At 40.8% G+C, this 18964-nt stretch overlaps 1 protein-coding gene across 21 annotated transcripts in view; it reads left to right on the top strand.

The window, feature by feature from the left end:
• The window catches only part of SYNE1 (spectrin repeat containing nuclear envelope protein 1), a 503306-nt gene that overhangs the window by 397121 nt on the left and 87221 nt on the right, over nucleotides 1–18964 (top strand). For all 21 annotated transcript variants that reach the window (XM_024997066.2, XM_024997067.2, XM_059889951.1 and 18 more), the window contains 8 exons: nucleotides 871–1053; nucleotides 1601–1747; nucleotides 3861–4015; nucleotides 4749–4896; nucleotides 6113–6207; nucleotides 10005–10239; nucleotides 12343–12537; nucleotides 16802–16927. In XM_024997066.2, the coding sequence (XP_024852834.1) occupies nucleotides 871–1053; nucleotides 1601–1747; nucleotides 3861–4015; nucleotides 4749–4896; nucleotides 6113–6207; nucleotides 10005–10239; nucleotides 12343–12537; nucleotides 16802–16927 (1284 nt within the window). The remainder of the gene's footprint in view (nucleotides 1–870; nucleotides 1054–1600; nucleotides 1748–3860; nucleotides 4016–4748; nucleotides 4897–6112; nucleotides 6208–10004; nucleotides 10240–12342; nucleotides 12538–16801; nucleotides 16928–18964) is intronic.

Below are 18964 nucleotides of genomic sequence, written 5' to 3'. Positions count from 1 at the left end.
TTTTTCTTTCCACATAGCTCATCTTTATGAGATTTGTCATTTTCCATATTCAGTCCTCCTGAGTTGAGAGATACTTGTTTTACAGTCAAGGGCGCCAAATGATGGCTGTGAATTTTCTGATCTCTCTGTCAGGATTAAAGTTGCCCTTTGTTTTTCCCCTCTCACTGAAGTCCCCAGGCAGGCTCTGCTCTTTCCATCTATCTGTGAGTCATCAGCAACAGGTAGAAGAACCAGTCAGTTGTCATCCCTAAGTGGTAGATGGAACTGAAATAGGGAATTTCCACCAGCTTATAATTTGGAGTATATACAAGGGTCCCACAAAGCATGGAGGCAAGAGATGCTGCGGAAAAGGATGGAATCCACTCTTGCTGCTGCTCACAGAGCCGTGCCCAGGCTTCTGAGCCCACCGGCCAGGGGTGGGGTACTGTAACCACGGTGGTGTGACCACACATACAGCTTCCCCTTGTGTGTCTAATGTTAAGTCCTAGAAGGTAAAATGTAGCACTGGATTTTCAACTTGATATCAATTACATGAAGAGGCAAGGGGAAAGAAAAGAAAAACTGCCAAAATATTTCTAGTTATGGGCTATACTTGTAGATAATTTTTTTTCTTCTTTATGTAAGTTTTTCTGCATTTCCTCTATGTCTTATAAGGAACCTATGTGGCTTTTATAATCAAAATAGCACTTTTTTATGTTAATACACACGTTTTTAAAAATGGAATTCAATTTTTGATTTTTTCCCCCCTCTACAGGGGGAGGTTATTTAGTGTAATAATTGAACAAATAAGAATGAGTGTCTGTAATTGTTTACAATAATGAGTACACTTAACCTGTTGTTTCATGATGAGCATATTTTCGTCTTCTGTAGGACCTCCTCAAAGGATTGGGGCCGATTCAGGATTCTCTTGTAGTTCTTCATGAGCTGGGAGGGCAACTCAAGCAACAAGTGGACGCTTCGGCAGCATCAGCCATTCAATCCGATTGGCTCTCTTTGAGGCAACAATTACATGCTCTCGAACAGGCTCTCTGCAAACAGCAGACTGTGTTACAGGTACAGAGCTTATATTCAGCGGGTGTTATGAATTAGGCATCCTGTAAAACCTGGCCATAAATAGGAAAAGGAGAACTCTCATCATCAAACAATGCTTCCTTCAAGATCAAAAAATTTAAAAATAAACAAATTTAAAAGTTCCAGTGGGGTCAAGGAAAGCTGGGAGTCTTGCCCTGTTCTCTACCATGTAATTTTGCCCTAAAATCAGTGATTTTTTCCCTTGGTAAAATATGTTCAATTAATAAATGTTAAGTAACTTTAATGTTAACACTCATTTTACATAAGCTTTTGTAAGAATCAATATATCTCTCTTGATAATGTATTTTTAAAAACTTTAATTGGTTAATTAATGGTACATAGAAGTAATTCTAAGCTTTAGGAAAATTACATTAATATAAAGAAGAAAGTGTAAATCATGGCAACCTTGTCTTTTTAGAAATGACATCTGGAGAATGGCAATTTGATGCAAGAATATGAAAAATAATTTTAACATCCACTTGCCCTTTCACTAGATTTCTAAATACCAATTTTCTTTTGTGAAACAAAGGCTGGCGTTCTTGACTATGAAACCTTTACCAAGAGTTTAGAAGCTTTGGAGACCTGGATAGTAGAAGCTGAAGAAATATTACAAGGGCAGGACCCTAGCCACTCCTCTGACCTCTCGACCATCCAGGAAAGGATGGAGGAGCTGAAGGTAAGTGTGTTCAAATCCTCATCCCAGATCTAGCTTCTGCTGCTTCTTCTTTTTTTATTTTGGCCAAGCACATGCATTTTAATTGTTTAAAACTGTACTTCCTCTACCAGGGAATCGAGCCCATGCCCCCTACAGTGAAGTCACAGTCTTAATCACTGGTGTGCCAGGAAAGTCCCCCAGGTTTATATGCTCAGAATCTTAAGGGTAACTCAGAACTCCTGACATAGGCCTGCCGTTTGTTCCCAAGAGAATTCTTGCCAGCTCTGCTTTCCTTTTCTCTTGAGAGGAGTGATGTCTGTGACCACAGCCGATGTCATGGCCCGTGATGGGGGACCCCAGGAGCAGTGCTATGTCTATCTCACTCTTCTCCCTCCTCCCTCTTGTCCCTTCTCACACCTAGCCCATGACCTCCGTCCATGTTCTTCAACCTTTCATCGCTGCCTTCATCCGCTCCCAGTCAAGTTGCCAGTCTCTCAGGGGCCAAGACCAAGCTTCAACCTCCACGGGCCTCCTTGAGTCTCCCTCTCTCCCTCCAACCCATAATGCTACAATGGTCTTTTCCTTTTGCAGGGATTCACTTAATTATGAACTATATTAAAGTAAGTAAAATAATACAATAGACATGCCCATTTTTATTATTATATTATCCCTCTGCTTAAACCCTCTATGGGTTCCCATTGCTCTCAGGATAAAGATGTGGTGAAGTATCAAGACCAGAAATACCCAGCTTCCACCCTCTGAAGGAGCTCATCTTCACCACTGTCCCTGTCACTCTCCAGCCACTTGGGAGCTGCTGTTTCCCAGCGTCTCTGGGCAAGATGTGCCCTGGCTTCCTTCTTCCTGGAATTCATTCCTTATCCCCACCAACTCCGTGCCCACCAGAAGGAATCAGCTCCTGGTCCTTTTGTTCAATGGCACTCTCAGAAAGCCTCCCCTTCTGTCCATGACCAGGCTACCCAGCAACACACTGTCAGACCCACTGTTCTTTTTCTTCAGTTTCGTCGTATCTTCTAATGACGCTCATTCGATTAACTGACTACTGTTCTCTCCACTACCGGAATAGTGTCTTACACTCTGTGAGCACCGTGTCAGTTTTGTTCACTGCTGATACGTACCCGTGGAAATTCTGGCATCTAGCAGGTTGCTTTTGGCTTTGACAGTTGAAAAGGTTTATTCCCTCTCAGGGTGATGAGCCTTTTTTCAGAGCACATAAAGTGGAAACACTCACAGCCAAAGGTGGCCTGACCTTTTCTTCTTCCTATAGCCAGTTTCCTCGATGGAGTTAAGAATGCCCACAGGAAAAGGCAGGACAGGCAGCTTTGTCCTGTGTGTGGAGGGACAAAAGAGACCAGAAAGCATAAACTGCTTTCTCAGTTGAGTCTCACCAAGTTTGGGGCTGGGGTCAAGAAACTAAAGCTGAAGCTCTTGAGATGACACATGGTAATTTCAGAGCTTAAGTGAGTTTGTGTTGTATCCAGGGAGAACCCATCAAATGTTGCTTATCTGGCTCTCTCACGAGCTGGGTGGTCTTAAGCAATTTCCTTAAAGGGTCTGTGCCTCATATTTCTTGTTGTAAATCAGGAATAGTAGTGGTTCTTACCTTATGGAATTGTTTTGAGGATAAAATGAGTTATTATCTATAAAGCTCTTGCAACAGTGCTTGGTTTATAAGGGCTCAATAAATGTTAGCTATTACTGCTGTAACTATTATTATTATTATGAAATAATAGTGGAGCAGATTAACACAGATAAATGACATATAAAGGGTAGGAAATAAGTTTTTTCAGTCATCAACACAATTTTCATCCTTTATCAGTTCAAGCAAGTATTACTGCTGAGTAAATGAGGGAAGTAAATAACACATATAAACTACTAAGCGTTCAATAAAGGACAGCGAGTAGCCATGCAGCAATAGCAGCAGCAGCACTGAAAGCTGATGGGGAGGTGCCGTTTTGCTTTCTGTGCGACTCTGGAGATGGCAAGTGGGTGCCTAGAAACGCAGAGGAGACCAAAGACCAGCTTCTCCCAGAAATCAGAAGTTCACTGTCCACTCTGAAAGTCCTCTGCCTTTTCTGACCGTGGTGCTAAACCTACTTTTGCATCTTGCTTCCAGGGACAGATGCTGAAATTCAGTAGCATGGTCCCAGATTTAGACCGTCTGAATGAGCTTGGATACAGGCTGCCCCTGAACGATAAAGAAATCAAAAGGATGCAGAATCTCAATCGGCGCTGGTCTCTGATCTCCTCCCAGACTACGGAAAGATTCAGGTAGCGTAACCCAGAGATGTTTTGGCTACTCTGAAATATCTGTACAGATAGTTCATGATTTGTGTATATTTATACATTCTAGTGGAGAAGGCAATGGCACCCCACTCTAGTACTCTTGCCTGGAAAATCCCATGGACGGAGGAGCCTGGTAGGCTGCAGTCCATGGGGTCGATAAGAGTCGGACACGACTGAGCAACTTCACTTTCACTTTTCTCTTTCATGCATTGGAGAAGGAAATGGCAACCCACTCCAGTGTTCTTGCCTGGAGAATCCCAGGGACGGGGGAGCCTGGTGGGCTGCCGTCTATGGAGTCGCACAGAGTCAGGAACGACTGAAGCGATTTAGCATAGCATAGCATACATTCTAGGTCTTTCCAGTGATAACAAAATTTGAACTAAAAGTGGGCAACTCAAATTGTGATACGGCTTCTCATGTTGAATTTACTGAGGAATGTTTAATCTTGTTTTTATCAAAAAATAAAGCTTTTATATATGCTTTACCCTCTGAGCCACCAGGGAAGCCCTTTATATAAGAATATGTAAAAGATATATAATTTTATCATTAGAACATTTTTCTTCAGTTTTCCTTTTATGTTTTAAAACACTACCTCATGGGAGAGCTTTGTAGAGGTCAAATTAAAACTGGAGGCAGAGAATATTTAATCTAGTTTTATGTGCTACAGGCATAAGAAAAAAGCAGCAACATTGTCATTCTTTTTCTTTCGTTCTGTCAGTAAGTTACAGTCATTTTTGCTACAACATCAGACTTTCTTGGAAAAATGTGAAACATGGATGGAATTCCTAGTTCAAACGGAACAAAAGTTAGCAGTAGAGATTTCAGGCAATTATCAGCATCTTTTGGAGCAGCAGAGAGCACATGAGGTAAGTTATGCCAGTACTGTTTTGGCTGATAAAACAGTTAGGCCTTTGGAAGATGCTGAAAAAAATGCCATGTGGAAGAAAGACCTATACTGTGCGCCGAGTCTGCTCAAATGCATGCAGTGTTTTTGTCGTCTTTTTTAAGCTTGAAGTTTTGATATCTTAATCCCAAAAATGTGATTGGTTATAAGCATGGGACAGGCTTCAATATCCTGCAAGGTATCATGTCAGAATTATGGTAAGGTAATTTCCAAGTTGAGTTACAGACTACAATAATATTTCTGAGGCTAGTTGCTTAGAGATTACACTTTGGTCAAAAATCTCTAATAAATTAAAATTGTGAGTTCTTTAAAAAGCACATACATGTTTTATACTAGAAAATCAAGCTACCAAACATCTCCCAGTGTACTTCCTGATCAAATTGCATTATAATTCTTTCTCAAGAAACATCTAGAGTGAATTAGATCTGGAAAGCAAATTAATAAATTTGCTGTTAGTCTCTATTTTGCTGTTTTCTAGTGTAACTAAGTTGCTCCGTGTGTTTATGAAATACACACAAATGGAGATCCAGGATTCCTAGGGCAGAGAAAAGCTAAAAGCTGGAAACTTGCTAATGAGTATGGAGCTTTGGGAGGGGATTGTGAAAATAGTCTAAAATTGATTGTGGTGATAGTTGTATAACTGTAAATATGAGAAAAATTATTGCACACTTTAATCAGGTGAATTCTATCTCAATAAACCTGTTTAAAAAACAGTGAAAATTTGAAAGTCTTAGTGGTGAAACAATTTTATTGACTTAGCTAAATTGAAAAACAGTGAGTTTATTAAAAATGGTGGATTTTTTCCATTCTTCAACTTTTTAAAAGGTTTTAGAACTATTCTGTCTAAAAATGGACCATATTCTGCATATAAAATAAACCAGAATACAAATTATGTATTAACTAACTTTATTGGGTGATTTTGAAAGAAAGAAGGGAAACATAATTATACTTTTAGTCACAGTCTTAGTAAACAAAAACTAAACTGTATCTTTAAGTTTATCTTAACGGATAGTTTTTAAAATGTTCTTACCTTGCAGGATTTTTTATATTAATACAGCCTGATTCATCTGGAAGTGTTTTTCATAGTCTTGCTTAAACCAGAATTTTTGGAAAGTTTTTGGAGAACTGGTCAGTAAAATTAGGAACTCTAAATTATGTTTTTCTTTTTTAAATAACAGTTGTTTCAAGCAGAGATGTTCAGCCGTCAGCAGATTTTGCACTCAATCATTTTTGATGGACAGCACCTTCTAGAACAAGGTCAAGTTGATGACAGGTAGGATTTTGATATTGTATCATAAAGAAAGGTTCCAGTAAATTAGTCATTTTCTTTGAGCAGATTAGAGAACATATGCCTAAAGCAAGTGTCCCACAAAGGACCCTCAGTAATTAGAGGAAGGACTTGTCTGAACCACTGAAATGACTGAGTATTGAATCTTTTTAAAGAACCTCTGTTGTGTTATATGAAGGACATAGAGTAGTTGGAAGTCACCTAGCCAATCTTTGCTAGTGGTCTGGAGGAGGCTGGAATTAAAATAGATCAGAATGAATTGTGTCAGTGATGTGTCAACAGATGCTGGTAATATTCTCATACAGTTGCAGAAATTTTATTCCTCAGAGGAGCACAGAGGTCACTAGTCTATCTCTCTTACTTACAAATGAAAAATTGAGGCCCAGAAACGTGAACTCATTTGACCAAGGTCACATAACTAAGTAGCAACAGAATCAAGCCTAGCCCTCATGTACCTGGTTTTTACTCAGGAAAAGCCAGGTTTCCCTTACCATGATTTGGAAATGGTTTGCTACCTTAAGTCAGATTACACTCAGTCTGAAACCCTGCTTTCTCTTTATTGCTTAGCAAAGTATCTCTGTATTAAAAATGCAGAGTAAAATCTAGCCCCTTTTTAAATTTATGGTATGTGAATTGGCAGCTTCGTCTTGTGTTACCTTTCTTAGGAACAATATTTACTCTACCCAATCAATTTTCTATGATGATATTTGGAATACAAACCTCGTTTTTTTAATCACATTTGTATGTCTTTTCCATAATTAGGACCAGTTCAGTTCAGTTCACTTCAGGCGCTCAGTCATGTCTGACTCTTTGCAACCCCATGAATTGCAGCATGCCAGGCCTCCCTGTCCATCACCAACTCCTGGAGTTCACCCAAACTCTTGTCCATTGAGTCGGTGATGCCATCCAGCCATCTCATCCTCTGTCGTCCCCTTTTCCTCCTGCCCCTAATCGCTCCCAGCATCAGAGTCTTTTCCAATGAGTCAGCTCTTTGCATGAGGTGGCCAAAGTATTGGAGTTTCAGCTTTAGCATCAGTCCTTCCAAAGAACACCCAGGACTGATCTCCTTCAGAACAGACTGATTGGATCTCCTTGCAGTCCAACGGACTCTAAAGAGTCTAGTTGTGATTATAATTAACTTAGTTCCCCCCCGCCCCCACAAAATAGAAAATAAGTCATTATTTTGATTAAGAGTGTGTTGGTTTTTTTTTTTCATGTTTTGGAACCAATTTTAGTCTTAAGTGGATATTTCTTTGGAAGTACATGAAAGATTTTCATGGTTAAACTTGGAACAACAAAATTTGATGCCATATTTATTCTAGGGAAGCCAAACTTAAATGTGAGCTTAACTAAGAATTTAAGGCCTTTAGAATAAGACATATTCAAATGCAATCAACTTATCTTTTGCTTTATCCTCCCTTCTCTGTGACAATATTATAAAAGCTCACATCATTAAGTAAAATAAAATTTAAAATTCATGTGCAAGCCAACATCTATTAAATTTTAAATGTTAGCAGAGAAAAACACCAAGGAGATGAAAATATGAGGATTGGACCTGAGGATAATTTTGAACGTTGCCAGTGGGAAAAAAAAAATTCAGATGAGAGCATGTTGATAAATAAGAGAGGTCCTAGATTACCAATGTATTGTGTTTTAAAGGTTTGTTTATACGTTTGGTTTTGAGAGTTCAGGTTCAGCACTGAGCCCAGTGTCATGTTTTGAGTAGTTCCTCATGCTGTCAGATAGCTCCAGACAGCTTGGTTCTACAAAGTGAAGATGAGGCTCCAGAAAGACCCTGAATGCTAGCTGATAGGGAAACAGTATGTATGGTACTCTTACAGACCATCCTCAAGGCCTGGAGTTAGACATTGTCAGAGATGACAGATGCTTGCATCTTTTAAGGAAGTGTCATGAACCTAATTCATCATATTTGACCTTACAGATACATCCACCTATTCTGATACACTCACTGTTTGCAAACACTGATAGTTTAACTGTTATTACTTTTTAAATTCATCATATTTAGTTCTATTGCAAATAGATTATAAACATCAGAATTTTCCTTCAAAAACAGAAGCACTGAATAACACATTTGGTTACAAAATCAAAGTTTTTAGTGTGTGTGTTAGTTGCTCAGTCATGTCCAATTCTTTGTGACCCTGTGGACTGTAGCCCTCCAGGCTCCTCTGTCCATGAAGTTCTCCAGGCAAGAATACTGGAGTGCGTAGTCCGTTTTCCAGGGGATCATCCCTACCCAGAAATGGAACCCATGTCTCTTAAATCTCCTGCATTGGCTGGCGGGTTCTTTACTGTCTGAGCCATCAGGGAAACCAAAGTTTATAGTAGCCCTAGGTAATATATCAAGAATATAGGAGTCCAGAATAATAAATCTAATTCAGATTAGAACCCATCCGCAAGAGGAAAGAAAAGCAAAATGAGTAAAATAGAGAAAGAGCAAGTAATGTTACACTTTAGTACTAAAATATGTGACTAGCACTATTATCTACAAAGAAACCCAGTCTATTTGATACTGGACAAACCAGTTCTAGAGCCACAGTTGGCTGCTAAAGAAACATAATTTAAAAAAAAAAAAAAAAAACTACCAACATTTTTTAAAGTTAGGAAACACAGAGGTAGGAAGAAGCAACTGAAAGTTCTGAGATTAGTCAGCCTGATATTGAGGAAGCTTAAATAAGATTTAATGTCTCTAAGTATATGGACAACCTTTATTCAAAAATGATGATTAGATAGTTTACATTTTTCTAAGAACGGGTAGAGTGGGCTTAAAATGTAGAAGGGATGGTTTAGAATGTGAAATAATTTGCTAAAGATTAGGGCTGTCTATTGTGAGGGAAGAGTGAGAGTTTATGGAGTACAGTTTTTCAAGTATTTTTAAACAACATAATTTTATCTAAGTGGTTTATGATTCTAGCTAAAATAACGCAGTTCTGTTCATCCAAAGTGGTTTATAATTGTAGCTGGGGACAGAGGTTGTAAATAAGCTGGTCTCCTCACTTTCTCCTGCAGTGGCATACTTAAGATGCTGCCACGTGCTGCATACGTTGTGCTGGGCGTGTCCAGGGGGTCGTTTCCACTGAAGCTGCTGTCTTATGTTCTATCCCCTCTCATGCACTCAGAGTGAATGACAGTGACCTTACAGATATGTCCACCTGTTCTGACACACTGACTGTTTGCAAACTAATAAAGTGAAAGTGAAGTCACTCAGTTGTGTCTGACTCTTTGCAACCCCATGGACTGTAGCCTACCAGGCTCCTCCGTCCATGGGATTTTCCAGGCAAGAGTACTGAAGTGGGTAGCCATTTCCTTCTCCAGGAGATCTTCCCAACCCAGGGATTGAACCCAGGTCTCCTGTATTGTAGGCAGACGCTTTACCATCTGAGCCACCAGGAAAGTCCTGGTGGACTGATAGTTTAACTGCTTATTAATTTTTTAAATTACATTCGGTAGAGCTGACAGTAGATCACAGCATGATATATGAAGACCTCTATCCTAGATAGGGCTTCCCTGGTGGTTCAGATGGTAAAGAATCTGCCTTCCGTGTGAGAGGCCTGGGTTTGATCCCTGAGTCAGGAAGATCCCCTGGAGAAGGGAATGGCTACACACTCCAGTACTCTTGCCTGGAGAATTCCATGGACAGAGGAGCCTGGTGGGCTACAGTCCATGTGGTGGCAAAGAGCTGGACACGACTGAGCAGCTTACACTTTTACAACACTTTCATCAGGATAACAGTGGTTTTCCTTATGTAATTATTTCTTCACCAGGGATGAGTTCAACCTGAAATTGACCCTCCTCAGTAATCAGTGGCAGGGGGTGATCCGCCGGGCCCAGCAGAGGCGGGGCGTCATTGACAGCCAGATCCACCAGTGGCAGCGATACAGGGAGATGGCGGAAAAGCTCCGTAAATGGCTGGTGGAGGTGTCCTGTCTGCCCGTGAGTGGTCTGGGGACTGTCCAGATACCACTGCAGCAGGCAAGGGCCCTCTTTGATCAAGTGCAGGTAAGGTGCAAAGCAGGCTATTTTTAAACCTTTTCTGTGTGTTCACTGCATGCTTTACCCTAACCCCGGTTCTTCAGGATTCTAGAGTGACACTGGAATGACAACAAGCATTGTTCTCAAATGTCCACAGAAATATACAAAATGATCCATTACAGAGTCCATATTTAACAGTGAAAGTCCCAGCTTCTTCAAAGACTGCCTGCACTTCCCCCCCAACGCCCTCTCAGCAGCTCAGTGAGTCCCAGCGTGGATGGAAATGCAGTGGCAAGGACAGGAAAACCTGGCACTGATAATACATATTTTACTCATGAGCCGTTTAAACATGAACCTTAAATATTCCAGAAAAGGTGAAAGGATCAGCCCTGGGTGGGCTGTTTGTCCATTCCCCTTACTTTCACCACCTAGGAGTATGGAACTCCAGCCTTTTAAATAGAGACCTCCTCATCCTCTCATCGGTCCCTCCCAGTATATTTCGTGGGCTCCTCTTTCTTAAAGGTCATTCTCTGCTTCCTGTCTCCTCCTCGCTTCGCTGGGAAACCCCATCTCTACACATGGCTTCCACTGCTCCCTACCAGGAAAGAAGGGTCACTTTGGTTCTTCTGGTCACATTCACCTCCTGAGCCTCCAACTCATGCATCCAGCCACCTTTTAGCTTTATCTGCATCACAGACGTAATATACTTGGTGGGTTCCAATAGCATCTATGATCCCTGAACCAACCACTCTCTATCAGTCCACTCCATGTGTCCACACCAAGGGAAGGTCATCACTGGTCTATATCCATCAGCAACCCTAGAGTCCTTCCAGAGCTCTACTCTTTTTTCTCATGCTTCTTGCATTTTATATCCCTCAAGTCTTCATCCCCACTGCTACTGCCTTAGATTAGGTGGTCATGATTTCTTCCCTAAATAGGCAAGCGCTTCCTAACCTATCTTTGTTATTGTTGTTTAGTCTCTAAATCATGCTGACTCACTCTCTTGCAACTCCTGTACTGTGGTTCACCAGGCTCCTTTGTCCATAGAATTCTCTAGGCAAGAATACTGGAGTGGATTGCCGTTTCGTTCTCCAGGGGATCTTCCCGACCCAGGGATCAAACCTGCATCTCCTGCATTGGCAGGCACTTTCTTCACCACTGAACCACCAGAGAAACCCTAACGTGTCTTAGGGTATCTGATATATGACCTTCTTCCACTCCATTTTCTACCTGATGGCTTAATACTCTTCCATGAATCTCAGTCACTTTTACTATAAAAATCAGTCTTCTCTTCAAGGTCTGGTCTTGCCTTATCTAACACCACTCACTTATAGACATCCTACATTCTAGCCACTGACAACTGAGTCTAGTGTCCTGACTCCTCATAATTTATCCTGTTGAGTGAGTTTGCCCATCCTTATTTCTCTGTGCGGAAGGTGTTCTCTCCCTGACTCCTGGCCTCATCACACCAGATCCTTCTTCATCTGGTTGTATCCCTGTGTCTTTCAAGACTCATGAAGCTTTTGCCTCTTGAAAAAGCCTCGCTGTGCCCTCCAAGTGGGTCAGACATCCCTCTGTGTCTCTTTGCATTAGCCTCATAGAGAAGTCAACTTCATAGAGAAGTCACCCCACTCCAGTACTCTTGCCTGGAAAATACCAGGGACGGAGGACCCTGGTGGGCTGCAGTCCATGGGGTCGCTACGAGTCGGACATGACTCTAAGCGACTTCACTTTCACTTTTCACTTTCATGCATTGGAGAAGGAAATGGCAACCCACTCCAGTGTTCTTGCCCGGAGAATCCCAGGGACGGGGGAGCCTGGTGGGCTGCCGTCTATGGGGTCGCACAGAGTTAGACACGACTGAAGCAACTTAGCAGCAGCAGCAGCATAGAGAAGTCTTCCTGTTGCATCATGACTGTTTAAAAGTTGGCAACAGAAACTAAGCCCTGTCTGTGGAATTCTCATTTATTTATATGTTCCTTCACTTGGGCCCAAAGTATAGGGTCAGTAAAGCTTTGGGGGGAAAAGGCATGTTATGGATGTAGAAATTTAGGATTATTTAAAAACACTTATAACGGGGATATGGTGAAGAGAAGAATGAGAAAGTCAAAAATCTCCGGTTCCTTTCAGTTCAAAGAAAAAGTGTTCCTGCGGCAACAAGGCAGCTACATCCTCACCGTGGAGGCTGGCAAGCAGCTTCTGCTTTCGGCCGACAGCGGGGCTGAGGCCACCCTGCAGGCCGAACTCGCTGAGATCCAAGAGAAATGGAAGTCAGCAAGTGTGTGTCTGGAGGAGCAGAAGAAAAAACTGGCCGGCTTGCTGCAGGTAAGTTCGGCTCTTCCCTCCTGTGGGCCTCATGTGGCTTAAAATGCCCTTGTAATAGTTGCGCTGCTTCCTCAATGTCATTATCCTGTGACTCAAATAATGCTGATCATTACATCAGACCTTGCAGTGTTTTGTCCCCTGTGTCTCGTTTAAGACTTTGTCCTGTCTTGCCTCAACGGGAAAAGTTTCCCAATCTTCAGCAGTTTGTCTTTCAGGAAAATCCCCCAACAAAGTAGTTTTAAATCTAATAAGGCCGTCCAAGTGATGAACTCTTGATTCATGGTCAGTGCTAAGCCAGAAGCCATGAGATAACTTTATAAATCCATACAAGAATGCAAAGAGCAGATTCCACTCCCTAATCTAAGACTCTAAAGTGGTTTTCGAGATTGATATCTCTTCTTTTATTGCAAGGGAAAAACTATCCAAGAAGACACTCTTGATTTGATCTTAGCTTATTCAAGCAAGTTGCTGTAAGATAAAATCTCCAGGAGGTATATTAAGCCTGTAGTTGGATACAGACAGCATGCTGATCATACAGAAAGTTTAGGGGAATGTAGATTTATCAGACCTCCCACAATGTGCTTTTCTCCCTCACTTTCCAATTCTTTGCATAAAACACAATTAAATCAGCAGCTGAATGAAGGTATGGGGCTCTAAACTCAGATAAACCCAAGTTAAAACCATAAGAAACGAGGTAGCCTGGCAAACTCAACCTCTCAAAGCCTCAGTTTCCTAATTTGTAGAGTGGGTATGATCACATCTCTTTCATAAGGTATTCTGAAGATTTAATGAAATAATGAAAGTGAATTGTGTATCAAAATACTTGGTACATACTGAGTACTCAACAAATGATGGTAATTATTGTTGATATTATTAACATTTTGAAACCAAACATGACTAAATACCAAAGTTTAATATACATTGATAATCACCAGCACTTTAATGAGGTCATTTATTAAATTTGGCCTGTCTGTTTTTGGATCAAAGGTAATAATAATAAAGTTAATAAAACACATTTTGCTTTTTTTTCTCTGAATACTTAATGTTTGCACACTCATTTTTTTTTCTACTGAATCTTATTGAATAATATATTACCTTCTGTGCAGGAAGCAATGAATCAAAAATGCCACCCAACATATGTTAGAGAATCATTATTTGCACACACTGCAATTCATCAGTAATACAATATGCCTAATTCTTTTTTCTTCTTTTTTGGCTTTCAGGAAAGGATTAAAAACATTGTAAATCATTCTGTACAGAGCATGTTAATCATATATTTTTTCTTTATTTGTGATTGACTTTTGGACACATTTCTAAGACTGACTAAGATGAGATGTCTGAGTCATTTCATTTGCTTTGTCTGTTGTTCGTTGGCATATAAAATATCTGCTTTGATAAATGTTTGCAGACCATAACATTTAGTTACTTCCTTGTAATTCATTTAGTAAAACTCTTGGTTATAGCTTTAGAATCTAATCCATCTTTGGGAAGGGGAATCCCTATTCTCTTGTTAAAGTTGTATTTTTTATTTTTGGATCATACATTAGATCCTGTTTGCCTGGGAAGGAATTTATGGGGCTGAATTCTAATGTTTATACAGTCTCATTTTACTGTATCTTTTCACCACAGCCATGATGCTTACCTATTTTCGCTTTTAACTGAATGCTGAGTAAATACGCCAGAAACACAGTCATCATAGTTCTATGCCTGTGTGTTTACCACCTTCACAATTACCTCTTAACTCCGTTATAAAGGATGAAAGCTGACCTTTTCTCTTTTTAGATCAGTGAACATTCCTTGCCCACATGTTGAGAGATTTCAGCGTGTGAGATGATTTAATTGAGAATGTTGTTCAGCTTAAGCAGAAAGAGAGTCTGTTATCTGCCCTAACTGTGCTTAGCATTGATGAACAAAGCATAGCCTGGGAACACCAAGATATTTTAATAAAGGGGAATTGGAACAATTCTGTCCAAAAACAGACAGCTGGGACTTTGGGGTTTTGTTTTTGTTCTTTCTGGTGAATGGGAAGAAGGAATGTGGTTATATACTCTAGGAAGTTCCCTGAAGGAATTTTTTTTAAAAAATGAAAAGTTTGGGCCAAACTGTCAGTTCATTTAGAAACCAAAAGACATTATGAGCAAGGAGGTAAGGTGGCCATTATGTCTCAAAGAAGAGAGTTGAAATAGCAACTGTGTGTTGCTGTGGTGAAAATAAGGCATCAGGAGAAAAGATAGAAAGAACTCAGACAGGAAGAGACTGGTGATGAAAGATAGTCCAAAGAATAATGTGAAGAGAAATGTAGCAGGATTTGGCACTAGGCTGATGACTAAAAACAACTCAAGTTGTCTCTGCTGCTGCTGCTGCTAAGTCACTTCAGTCATGTCCGACTCTGTGTGACCCCATAGACGGCAGCCCACCAGGCTCTGCCGTCCATGGGATTCTCCAGGCAAGAACATTGGAGTGGGTTGCCATTTCCTTCTCCAATGCATGAAAGTGAAAAGTGAAAGTGAAGTCACTCAGTTGTATCCGACTCTTAGCGACCCCAAGGACTGCAGCCTACCAGGCTCCTCTGTCCATGGGATTTTCCAGGCAAGAGTACTGGAGTGCGGTGCCATTGCCTTCTCTGGAACTCAGTAATTTAAGTTGTGGGAGAGGGAGGGAAGGCCAGGAGTGTAGAGTATCAGACAAACTGAAGGAGATTTGTTGAGTTGAATTTAATTGGCACAGAGACCCCAGATGTGGGCTATTTGTAGATAGGGTGCTGTAAAGAATCAGGTCTCCATCATGGTTGCTCTCTCTCTCTTTTTTTTTACTTTTTTGTTTTCTTTTACTCTCCTTTTTTTAATTACCCAAGAAGTCATGTGTCTGAAAAAAAAATTCAGGTAAGAACTGAAGTACAGAGAGTAAAAAAAATTAAATGTTCCCTACATGACACTACCACTCAAATCCAAATCCTAGTATCTTTCCTAGAGGTAACCTTTGTTACCTTTGGTGTGTAGTATTTTGAAACACAACCACAGCATGTATGCTTTCTTTTGTCAGCACCTAGGAGAAGGCAATGGCACCCCACTCCAGTACCCTTGCCTGGAAAATCCCAAGGATGGGGGAGCCTGGTAGGCTGCAGTCCATGGGGTCACTAAGAGTCGGACATGAGTGAGCAACTTCACTTTCACTTTTCACTTTCATGCATTGGAGAAGGAAATGGCAACCCACTCCAGTATTCTTGCCTGGAGAATCCCAGGGACGGGGCAGCCTGGTGGGCTGCCGTCTATGGAGTCGCATAGAGTCGGACACAACTGATGCGACTCAGCAGCAGCAGCAACAGTAATCTACCACATTCCTTACCGCCATGTTCTTACCTGTTTTTTTTTAATTAATTAATTTATTTGGTTTCTCTGGGTCTTAGTTGCTGGATCTTCAATCTTTGTTGCAGCATGCGGATATTTAGCTGTGGCATGCAAGATCTAGTTCCTGACCAGGAATCAAACCTGGGCCCCTTGCATTGGGAGCATAGAGTCTTATCCCCTAGACCACCAGGGAAGTCCCAATACTCTACCTCTTTACCTGTTACATTCTCCTTCAGAGTACTGATCCGTACTGATATATAAGGTGTACATTTAAAATTGTTGAATTCAAAAAAAAATAAAAAATAAAATTGTTGAATTCTCTCTCTTGGTCTACTTTTTTTGCTTTAGTTCATACTGTTTATGTATTGAATTGAATCAGAGCCAGGTTTATATTACCTTTACATTTCATATCACTTCTCTTACCTAATATGTATTTTCACCCTGAAAGAGATTCCATATCCTCTTTTCTACCCCTTATAGTGTGTTGAGATAATAGAGACATGAGTGCAGTTATGGGTGGGCTTAGGAGAGAGGCAAAGTAGTGTGTTTATACTCTTACTTCCATAGACAGATTTGGATGCAAAAACATTTTCGAAAACTGATAATATTCTGTTTTTGTCCTTGACATCTCGACACCTCTTGTTCCCTTGCATTCTCCCACAGTTTTTGAGAGTTTGTGTTATTTCGGTTTTTGTAAGGAACACTGAGACATAATGCCTCACCTGCTTGAAGCCACGCAGATAATGAGAAAAGTTTAGAACTCAGCTCTTCTGTTACTGATGCCCATGGCTATGGATGTGGACGCCTTTGCAGTACTCATCAGTGTAACTTTAATCCATTGTCTGGGAGTTGAGAAGAGAGTTTTTCTTGTTTCCTAACTTCTTATTCCTTAAAATTTCTTTCTCTGGCCATTCTAGGACTGGGAAAAGTGTGAGAACGGAATAGCTGATTCTCTGGAGAAACTACGAACTTTCAAAAAGAGGCTTTCCCAGCCTCTCCCAGATCATCATGAAGAGCTCCATGCGGAGCAGATGTGCTGCAAGGTAAACCACTGGACTAAGCTTTTAACTGTCACCTACCTGTGCTTCTGGGCTTCCCTGGTGGCTCAGATGTTAAAGCATCTGCCTGCAATGCAGGAGACCAGGGTTCGATCCCTGATTTGGGAAGATGCCTTGGAGAAGCAAATGGCTACCCACTCCAGTATTCTTGCCTTGAGGGTTCCATGGACAGAGCCTGGCAGGCTATGATCCATGGGGCCACAAAGAGTTAGACACAACTGAGTGACTAACACTTCCACTTTCTTGTGCTTCTAGTGTGATGCCTTTGAAAGCATAATTCAGTTGAGCTTCTGTAATGGTCTACCTGTAGGTGCAAGTTTCTGGTATCTTGCATTAGGGCAGACAACTCTGGTGAAACTTGCTTATTGATTTATTGCAGTTGATGAAATTATAGACTAGTTTATGGATTACCATGAGTGAGTCAATGAAAATGTAAAACACAACATTAAAAGACAGTTAAAACATAGATTAAGAGCAATAAAGACAATCCTTCTAAACCGTCCACACTGGACAGTCATTCAGCAGAAGAGTCTAGTTCACATGTAGAAGAGTGAGGCTCAGCGACATGGAAATTCTGTAGACCGCGGTCCTTGGAGAAACACAACCTGCCCTCTAGGCTCTTTTCTGTTAGAAAAACCAGGAACTATATTAGCTGATTTCACTTACTGCATTGAGTCACACAGTCCTTTGTATCTTCAGGGCCCTATCAATTTAGAGATTGTGATCAACACCTCAAATGGCACTTGGAAGCCAATCAGTAGCTAAAACAGGCTGCTCCCTGCACGGGGCGCTCAGTGAGACCAACATGATTTAGCGTCTGTAGGATTTGTTCCATTCACTCCTGAGTAGCTAAGTCAAGTGCCAAGACAGCAGTTCTCTGCTGAGCAATATGCAGATCAAAATAAAGTTATCTTTAAAGATGCTTTTTCCCTCCAGTGAAACATGTCCTCATGTTCTCCAAGTCATTTGTAAATTACTGCACTGGAGTGACTTTGTTTAAAACTTCACACAGATATAAATGATTTAGAAGCCTTTAAGAAAGATTAATTAAAAAAAGAAAAAAGATTTCTTTTTGGCTGCACCAGATCTTAGTTGCAGCACACAGGATCTCTAGTTGAGGCATGTAGAATCTAGTTCCCTGACCAGGGATCGAACCCAGGTCCCCTGCTTTGAGAGCTCAGAGTCTTAGCCACTGGACCACCAGGGAGGTCCCAAGAAAGATTAATTTTTAGAGAAGTCCAGAAATCATTAAAAGAGTAGATATAAGAATTTTTCTTCAGTATTAAAATGTGAAGATGATCTTTGAAACTGAAAAGAGGCAGATTTAGGAAAAAGAAAGGTAGTGTACTTTATGTCATGGATGATAAGGGAGTGAAATATTATCTAGAGATGTAAAGTCAGTACTATGCAAAGATTAAAAAATATTTAAGTCTTTGACTGTGAATCTATGACAAATGATTAAAGAAAACTTTCAAGAGGCAGGAATGGGCGTTTAGTGGGCCCCTGTGTGCCCATAGCTGGCCAGTGTTATCTCCATTGGCGTGAACGCAAGCTCCTAAGGACAGTCTGTCATTTCCCTTCTGCAGATGTGGAAAACGAAGCAGCTAGAAATTTAATAACTTTTCAAAGTTGGTAATTATCAGAGTTTCCTGAATCCAAAGGCTATATTTTTATCACACAAACATCTAAAATGGAGTCCGTGAGTCTGTGATAGTTGGGCCCTGGTGCTGGTGTTTCTTTTTTAAACCCATACACCCAATCTGATATTTGAGTTTGGGGTGGAGTTGGAAATTGGTATAAAAAGAAGAAAATCTTTACAGTGATATGGCAGTTTAATATGACTACAGGTATAAACAGAAATGCTGCATATTTAATACTCCCGGATGGTTTGGTCTTTCAGCCAAACACTGTTACCATGGGACCTTGTGTCCCAAAATACACAGCAGTTACAAACATGCCCTGCTATTAAGTTTGGAGATTAGAAGGATGCATTTCGGTCCAGCTTCCTGCTACTCTCTCCCC

This window comes from Bos taurus, chromosome 9 (assembly GCF_002263795.3).
Source record: "Bos taurus isolate L1 Dominette 01449 registration number 42190680 breed Hereford chromosome 9, ARS-UCD2.0, whole genome shotgun sequence".
Lineage (NCBI taxonomy): Eukaryota > Metazoa > Chordata > Mammalia > Artiodactyla > Bovidae > Bos > Bos taurus.
Note: the sequence above shows the minus strand (reverse complement) of the source record. Positions and strands in the feature narration are given on the sequence as shown.